Genomic DNA, 9,464 nt, shown 5'->3' on the forward strand with positions numbered 1-9,464 from the left:
TTCAAGCACTTTTCAACTTTTTAAGGGTTTTCCAGGCCTTACATATTTTAAAAAGCCAAAGTCAAGTAGCCTATTTAAAGCACATTAAGCTCCTTGTATGAACCATGTTTTCAACACTGATAATAATCATAAATGTTATGATTTCTGAAGGAACACTGAAGACTGGAGTAATGATCCTAAAAATTCAGCTTTGATCACAGAAATAAATTACATTTTAATAGATATTCAAATAGAAAAGAATTATTTTTAATTGTAATAATATTTAACATTTTACAGTATTTTTGATCAAATAAATGCAGCAGTAGAAAGCAAAAAAAAAAAAAACTTTGAATGGTAGTCTATTTTCTTTTTCATATTGGAAAGTAATCTATTTCAGATTTTTTTTAAACAATATCACAACAATTTTATAGTTTAATAAGTAACACAATAAGACAAACACAAATTCATTGATTTTTGTTCTTTATAATTGTATTTTTTTTAACCAATCTTTTATACAAACTCTACAATGTTAACAGAATATTTCGTCATCCAGTTTTAAAACTCTAAAACATCTTATATACACGACGACATCCACATAAACACACATATACATATATTTTACACCCAGCAGTCACATTGGTTTGTAAAGACATTAATAACAAAACACAGGCAGCATAAAATATGGCAGCTTCGCATGTCGGCTCGCTCTCCGCGTTTGGTTGATCCGTTCGTTTGTTTAGTGCACATACATCGCTGACAAAAAATGGATATGAAGCACAAAATAAAGACAAAAGCAGTAGCAGATAACCAGAATTAGATGGAGGACAGTGTTGGGAGTCCAGCCTGAGACCAGCAGTCAATGTTTTGGTAAACAAGTCCAAGTATGAGAGCAAGAGACCATATTTCAAACAATAAATTCTCATATATTCATATATTTAAACTCCAAATACCCTGTTAAAGTGTGTTCACACTGACAACTATTTAAACGTGAGATTAAGATAAAGCAATTAAATATTCAGTATCTCCCATTGGTTGTTTCACCATGGCTCATTTGCATAAACGCAAAAGTTGCCACCTCCGTTTGGGTTTAGTTGCAAATTGCTGTCAGTGTGAACGCAACTTTAAAAATAAAAACATTTTTCATCAGAGTAAAAGTGCTCTGAACATGTGACGGTAGGTTTAGCAACATCAAAGCAAACTAGTGGTGACGTTAACCATGTTAACTAGTTAACCATGAGGTAATCCAATAATTAATATACTATTGCTATTGTATCTGTTGTCATTACTTCATGTTAGCTGCATGCTATTAACATATAAACCATAGCTGATTTCATATAGAAATATATATTTATATAAAACATCTTTTGCTATGCTACATATAGATCCGTTTTGGTTCTCAGTGCTTGCAGCATCTAGGTTTCGCCATCGTTCCCCTTCCGTTCACCAGTGCAAATTTAAAAAATAGACTTGATGTTTTTCTCATATAAAAGAAAGAAAATATATACTCTTAATACAAAAAAAATGTTTAAAATCTTAAAAAATGTTTTCTTTTCAATCAGTGTTTTTCTGTGGCGTCAAATACTGCACAAGACGACTGCGCTACATGCATTGCGTACAGCTTATTTACCAACTCAAAGTCATGAGTTTCTCTCCAACATCATGAGGACTTTGGATATTTCAGTGATATGATGTTCATACCAAAGCGTCCCAAGACAAGATTTCCTGAGTTTAAAAAGAGACCCAGTTTTGGGTCCCAGATGAGACAGACACGGACACTCAAAAGTCTCTCTTTAGATATTCATCTTGATCCAGTGATCTTCGCTGAGACTCTTGTCTTTTTCCTCTGTTCTCCTAAACTTTCTCTCTTTCTTGCGTTCAGGAGTTTCTCAGATTCTTCCATGAGTTTCGTCCACACGATCATGTTTTCCCGTCAGTCGTTGACCAGAGTGCAGGGGATCATCAGGGATTGTTTGGCCTGCTCGTACACCTTCAGGAAGTCTTTATAGCGTGGAGCGCAGCCGAGCCAGGCCTCCCCAAAGTGCACACGCCCGGTAAACAGGAAGCTGCCAGCGCCAGGCCGAACGCCACACTGCAGAGGCGTACGGATCTCGCCTGACCTCGTCAAACGCCCAGATTCAGGGAACAACGCAAACTTCTGACGGTAAACCCGCGTCGCGCTTACTTTGATCACTGCTGCTTTTAGGTTTGAGTCCCTTTCCACTGAACGGATGTTTCCTCGAACCACTAAACACACAAAAAGCTCTGTTAGAATTGATAGATAAAGTGTACATGTTGCTAAAGAACATCAAACTTGACCTTTTGGAACTTTGGTTGGTTGGTTTACGATTACCTTCTAAACCAGAAAGATCTATTGGAAAGTGCTAAATTAATGACAGTTGGGTTTGGTGCACATAAATCAGAAATACACTTTTATCCAAAGCAATTTACAGTAGGAGTTTGCAAGAAGTTTATGTACTAAAATAACTAAACCTAAATATGAAAGAAAAATCTGTGGGAAAAGTATTTTTTGTATTTTATTTTAGCCATTTTTATTCATTAAAAAATAATACAAATTATATATTATAATTATATATTTAAAAAAAAACTTTTCACTCACTTTTATTCATAAATTTTTTTATGTATATATATATATATATATATATATATATATATATATATATACACACACACACACACACACACACACACACACACACACACATATATATATATATATATATATATACACACACACACACACACACACACATATATATATATATATATATATATATATATATATATATATATATATATATATATATGTATATATATATATATGTATATATAGTGTAAGTTGATGTACTAAAATAGCAATATAAATATACATATTTTCCCCAAATGTTTTATTTTAAAATTAGTTTCTTATTTTGTTATATTTTTATTACTTTTTTGTCATTTTTATTAGTTTTTTAATATGTCTCAATAATTTTCAGTTTTAGTTTAGTTATTTTAGAAATCAAATTAAAGTAAATGAGAGAAATAAAATTTATTTTTTTTGTCATTTTTATCCACTAAAAATATACATATACACTTGATGTTACAAAATAAGAAACTAATTCTGGAACAAAAAATTAGGGGGAAAAAAAATATATATATATTTTAACTATATATATTTTAAATATATAACATATTTAGCTTATTTGTGTACATAAAGTTTCAAGTTGTATGTTTTGTGTTTTTGCTATTTTTTATAAAAAAATATATTTATTATTATTATTATTATTATTATTATTATTATTATTGTACTAAATTAGAAAAGTTTGAAATGTTAGTTTTGTTATCATTTTTTTTTTCATTAAAATATATTTGCACTTGATGTTGCAAAATATGAAACTAATTCTGTAATAAATTAGGGAAAATATATACATATATATTTATATTTAGCTTGATATTCTAGTACTTCGAGTTAAAGTAAATGTTTTGTGTTGTAGTATTTCTTGTCATCTTTATTCATTATATATAATATTTTTAATGAATAAAAATTACTAAAATAGATTTTTATTTCAGATTTAGTTTTAGTTATTTTAGTTTATTTTAGTTATCAACTAAATGAGAAAAGTTCTTTTTTGTATTTTTTTGTGTTTTTGTAAATTTTAACTCAAATTTAGCAATTCTAAATATTAATAAAAACATAATAGTATCTAAATTAAACTAAAATAACACTGGTGTGTACTTTGCAGACGAAAGCTCTGACGAAGTTTGGCGTAGAGCTTCAAGATCTGGATTGGCAGCTGAATTGCTGTAGGTTTGAGGTTCTTGCTATCCTAGACCCATTCAGGTAGACACTTTGGTGAAAATGTCCTACTGGTTGATTTGGATAAAAGCCCATTTACCCTAAAAACCTAGAACAGACACAAAATTCATTTACTCACCAAAGTCACTAGTGCACACAGCCATCAGGATCTCAGTGTTATTGCATGGCCTGCAGGCCCCTGAGGGAAAAAGAGAAGACAAGAACATGAGACACAAGAACATGAACACATGAGGCGTAACATGCAGCTGTTACTTTATGGGTCTTCGGTGGAGGTGTGATGGAGATAAATGACCCTCCTGATAGGTGTGAGACATGTCACCTGATCAAAGCTCATGAGAGTGGTGTGTGTCCCCATTCAAGATCCTAACACTTCCCTCTTCCTCTCTTACATTCATCTGGATAACCAATATGAGCTAGTAAAGTAAGTCAGCTCAACAGCTGATCTCATGAAACCCACCCACACACAAATGAAACCATTTCTCATTTTTCAAGTTTGTGTCGTTTGGAAGATGCAGGATGTCTGAATATGTGTTTACAAAAATTTACCATAGTAGTTATAGTTTTTAGTCATAATGCCAGACTTTAGTTCAGGGTAGATGGCTTTATTCATTTTAAACAAATGAAAATGAGACTGTGATGGACAGATAATAAACTGCGCTAATCTAAGTGCCCTAGGTCATGTCTAACTATATTTGTCAACATAAATGTATAAATATTTAAAACTCACATTTAAATAAGTAATATTACATATTTGAATAAATAAGATTCTGAAAGTGTCTGAAAGACTTTAAATTCATTTGTGGTGATTTTATTTTTGTAAAATATTTTCTTTTTCCATTTTAATTTTAGATGCTATTATAGATTGTATTTATATTTGTTATTACTCTTTATATTTTCTTTTTGCATATTAATTGTAGACACTATTTTAGTTTTTATTAATAATTTGAATTAGTTTTTATATTTTCAGTTTGCACTTTAATTTTATACACTTTTATAATTTGTATTAGTATTTTGAATTAGTGTTAATATTTTCTGTTTGCATTTTAATTTTAGTTAGTTTTAGTAATTTTGTTGCATTTGTAATTTTTATTTATTTTTTAATATGTCTATTTAAATTTGATCAATTTTTTTATATTTTTTTGTTGTTTTAGTGCATCATTAAACTAAATTAAAATTATTTTTTTTATTCATATATTTTATTTCTGTTAACTTTCAGTTTAATTCATTTTTTTTAAATAATGAAAATGTTTTTTTGTAATTTTTGTTTTAGTAGTTTTCACATTTGGCGGATTGTAAGTAAATAAAAACTGTTAAAAATGTGTTAATTTAATACATTTTTTTGTTAAAAACATGCATTATATCGGCCACTCTAGACGTCGACCATATTGGTTGAGCACTACTTAAAAGTTATGCACTTTTAAAGTCACCATTACTAAAAGTTTATCCAACGCATCTCAACCTGATTTCTGCATACCGTGCAGCTCCACGTGTGTGTTTTGAAACCGCAACAGGTGTCTGTGTGGGTGTGAGAGAAGTTGTTGGCCCTTTAAAACTTTTAAACGTCCTTCCCTGTCTCCTCTCTGCTCCCAAAACTCCCAACAAAAGATCCGCTTTTCAGTTGCGCCGTTCCTCCCCGACCCCCCCTCGTTACCACGGCGACTGTGCTCTCATGCAGTTCCCTAAAACGGCTCACTATGGAGACGAGCCCCCCACTCCCATGTGAAGCTTTTGTCTTTCTCTCCCTACCCCCTCCGCTTTCGGCTTTTCCGCTCCTCGACTCCGAACGCTCCCTCCCCCGCTTCTCACAACTGGCTGGAAGGAGCTTCCCAGCTGAGACGACCTAAAACTATTACTCAAACCTATTGCATTTAAATAGCTGCAGGGCTGCAATTAAAGATTAGAATTAAAGGTGAAGAATTTGAGCTCATTTGTGCTCCTCAAGAAGCACAAGTCTTCAAATTGAGTAATGCATTACTCTAAAGTTCAAGTCTCATTAAAGTTTGAATGAATGCTCTGTTCATGACTGGTTTTGTCTGTCTGGTGCTCCTCGATCTGCACCCCCATCCATTCACCCAGAGGTCACTCGACTGCAACTCAACTCAATTTTGAGTTCAAACTTTGGATAGTTTCATAGCTTTGCACTTAAGTTGTGCAGAACCATCACAAGTTTGCAGAAACATCATCCTAAAAATACTAGAGTTAGCAATTTGAGATTATTTTTGGAATAATATAAAATTATAAATGTTAGTTCCCAGTTTTATAAACTCCAAAATCTACAAACATACTTTAAGCAGATTTTTTTAGTAAAAGATGTTTTTTTTTTTTTTTTTTTTTTTTTTTTTTTTTTTTTTTTTTTGCAGTTTTATTGCTTTGCAATGCACTTTTTTTTGCTAATTCTCAGTCACTGATGCTTCAGTAAGAAACACAATGCATTAAGAGCTGGGGGGTGAAAACTTTTGGAATTTGAGGATCAGGATATAACTTATTTTGTCTTCTGGAAAACATGTAAGTATCTTCTGTAGCTTCTAAAGGGCAGTACTAAATGATAAAAAAAATTGGATATTTAGGCAAAATAAGAAAAAATTCACACATCTTCATTCTGGTCAAAAGTTTTCACCCCCGGCTCTTAATGCATATTTTTTTTCTTCTAGAGCATCAGTGAGCGTTTGAACCTTCTGTAATAGTTGCATATGAGTCCAGTTGTTCTCAGTGTAAAAAGATGGATCTCAAAATCATTGTTGGAAAGGGTTCAAATACACAAAAATGCTGAAAAACCAAAGAATTTGTGGGACCTGAAGGATTTTTCTGAAGAAAAGTGGACAGTTTAACTGTTCAGGACAAGCAAGGGACTCATGAACAACTATCACTAAACACAGTCATTCAGGTAACATTTGTATAAATTCAACTATTATTTTCTCTCGTTGACTGTCTTTTATGTGAAATATCTTATTCAGGTCAGTACTAAATAAAAAATAGCATGCATTTTGTATGATCCCTCTTATTTTGGTAAAATAATTAACCATTTGCAGATTCTGCAAGGTGTATGTAATCTTTTAACCTCAACTGTAGATGATCCTAAGAGTCCAGAAGACAATTTTAGATTATTTTGGGGCCAATATTAAAATCAGAAAGCATTTTCTTGTTTCGTGTTTAATATTAAAAGTACATTTTACTAAAATCAATGTTTTTTGTTGTCGTTGCATGAAATAGATGTACATCTGATTGCAATCATTATATATTGTGTATATATGACATAAATCACTGGTTTATCTTCCAGAATATTCACCTTCACTGCCAACTGGATCCGTGTTGATTGACGGCTGCGCTGTCCAATCCCCTCTCAGCTCGTAGCGAAATGCAGCGATGCGTCTGCTTATGTCCTGGTGAGGTGTCGCCTGCAAAAAGAGTGCCGGTCGTTCCCCAGGCATGGCACTGAAGCACCTCACACGGGCTGGCCCTGGCATCTCGGAGGTTTCGTCACCCACAAGAAGCTCCAGGACTCCATCCCGCTCCAGGTAGAGCTGAGCCCCACCCCAGTGCTTATCCGGTTTGACGCAGGCCGACACCGGGCTCCTGCTGGACTCACCGGGACCCATGGCGCTCCACGGCAGTCGGGGCGAAAGAGTGAGACGCAGAGCTCCAGCGGGGTACAGCCACTCCACTGAGCCTTCTGCACACCTTAACCAAACCTGCTCCACATTCTTCGCCGCCTGAGAGAGACCACTGTAGAGATGGGAAGCAGAAGAGGTTGACTGGAGAAATCTGAGCAGGACAAAGCTCTATGACTCAGATTATCCACATTAAATCTGGTGCAAGCAGAAAAGCAGTCATTTCTCTGGGCCTCTTGTCTCAAAAGTTGCGTCTTGAGTTATTTGACCCGTGCATCAAGTTGCAGGGAAAGTTTAACGCCCCCTACTGGTTACTAGTTACTTTAACTGCAGCCATTTAAACTTTCTGCACTAGTGGAAATATCCTTAAACATGCATTAAGATTGCAACCCTGAAATCACACTTTTAATTCCCTTGTGTTTATATATATTTATATATATTTTAAAAAAATTCAAACAAAGTGCTTATTTTACATTTGGCTTCTGCGCGCATTTGCGTAAAGGACAATTCATACTATACTATGACTAAAACATCCACAAAGAATATATAGATATGCAATGCAATTCATGCACATTTATGAGTAAATGAGTATTGCACATTATATTTTATACACAATATTTTACTAATATTTACCGTAATTATTTGCACACTTTATACTGCACAGAAAGCATGCAAGATAGCAGAAAAATCAATGCGTTCCTGTACAAAACGTAAATATAATGCGCAATATAATTACAAAAATATATAAATCATTTAACTTACTAGTGATTATTGTCATACTTTTTGCACACTTTAAATCGCACAGAAATCATGCAAGGTGCAAGAAAATCAATGCATTCCTTTACATAACGTAAACATAATATAAAATACTATATATATTTTAAAAATCAATAGATATAAATGCTTTAACTTACTAGTGATTATTTGCATACTTTTTGCACACTGTTAATTGCAGAGAAACCATACGAGATGCAAGAAAAATCAAAGCATTCAAGGAAAATCAAGTGCGTAAACATAATAGGCTACGCAATATATAAACCAACAAATATAAAGCCTTTAACTGGTGATATTTACCTTCCTCTCCAGCTGCACTGGTCTTCTGAGTAACTGGCCATCGTGAATCCCGTCAGGAACGAAATCCAAAGCGCAAAATTCCTAAAGACCGAAACCTCCATCACTGCGTGAAGAGACACTGCGGTTATCCAGAGAGAGTCCGTGCGTAAAGTCCTTCCCTCCGCTGCTTTTCCAAATCTATAATTAAGCCAAACGAAGACCTACTGATTCCATACTGTTGTCTGATCTATAGGACCGATCTGTCTGAACTAAACTTTCCCTCTCTTTCTGTAGATCAGTCCGTACCGTGGGAGCAGTGAGCTGCTGACTGACTGATACCGAACGCCCAGCTGCTGACTGACTGGAGTTCCAGCGCAGGAGTTTCAGAACTGGACTAAACTTTAAACTCCGCCCACCACAGGAGGCGTGGCTTCATCACAGTTAAAGTCCAATGAATGGCATCTCCTCTATTCACACTGGGTAATGGAATACGACGGAAGAATCTTTAATCAGCCTGAATGTGTGTGAAGGATTTTGAAACATAACACGGTGTTGGCAACAGCGTCCGAATCGTTTTAGCGAATCGTTTATTTCGGACGGCTCTTTGAGTGAACCGATTAAATGATTCACAGATTCTGGCGGTGCATTTTTGTAGTTAAAATCGATATTTATGTCTGTGTTTTCAATTTAGGTTAAATAGATTCCGTTAAATATATGTGTTGTTTATTGTGTCAAAATAATAAACCACACAAATTAACTTAAGTAGCCGTTTTTTCCAATACGATTAATATTATTAATCCAGAATGTTAGTTAATTGTTAGTACCAACAAAATTGTTCTCACTGTGTTGTTTAATGTTAAAAAAAAGTCACTGATTTACAAACAAATGCCAGTCAGTTCTAAAAGAATCATTTCAGAGAGTCGGTTCAAAAGAACCAAGTTCGAATTCGCCGTTGAATCAATACATTTTTGCGTTTGTATTTTGTTTTTAACACGTTTTAGTTAGCT

General features: G+C 33.9%; 1 protein-coding gene across 1 annotated transcript; it reads right to left on the minus strand.

The window, feature by feature from the left end:
- Positions 1–446: 446 nt before the first annotated feature.
- Positions 447–9,088, minus strand: metrn (meteorin, glial cell differentiation regulator). The gene is made up of 4 exons (XM_073830942.1): positions 8,479–9,088; positions 7,083–7,519; positions 3,915–3,974; positions 447–2,223 (listed from the first exon to the last, which is right to left on the minus strand). The coding sequence occupies exons 1-4, from the start codon at positions 8,577–8,579 to the stop codon at positions 1,910–1,912; spliced, it is 912 nt and encodes a 303-aa protein (XP_073687043.1). The 5' UTR covers positions 8,580–9,088; the 3' UTR covers positions 447–1,909.
- Positions 9,089–9,464: the final 376 nt, after the last annotated feature.

Source organism: Garra rufa, chromosome 24, assembly GCF_049309525.1.
Source record: "Garra rufa chromosome 24, GarRuf1.0, whole genome shotgun sequence".
In the NCBI taxonomy this organism is placed as follows: domain Eukaryota; kingdom Metazoa; phylum Chordata; class Actinopteri; order Cypriniformes; family Cyprinidae; genus Garra; species Garra rufa.

What these genes read in the sequence shown, in the direction of transcription:
- metrn (XM_073830942.1), bottom strand. Translation starts at nt 8,579, where the DNA reads ATGGAGGTTTCGGTCTTTAGGAATTTTGCGCTTTGGATTTCGTTCCTG. An exon ending in GGATCCAGTTGGCAGTGAAG is followed by an intron (nt 3,975 to 7,082) that starts GTGAATATTCTG and finishes TTTTTCCCTCAG; the next exon opens with GGGCCTGCAGGCCATGCAAT. An exon ending in TGTGTGCACTAGTGACTTTG is followed by an intron (nt 2,224 to 3,914) that starts GTGAGTAAATGA and finishes TTGTGTGTTTAG; the next exon opens with TGGTTCGAGGAAACATCCGT.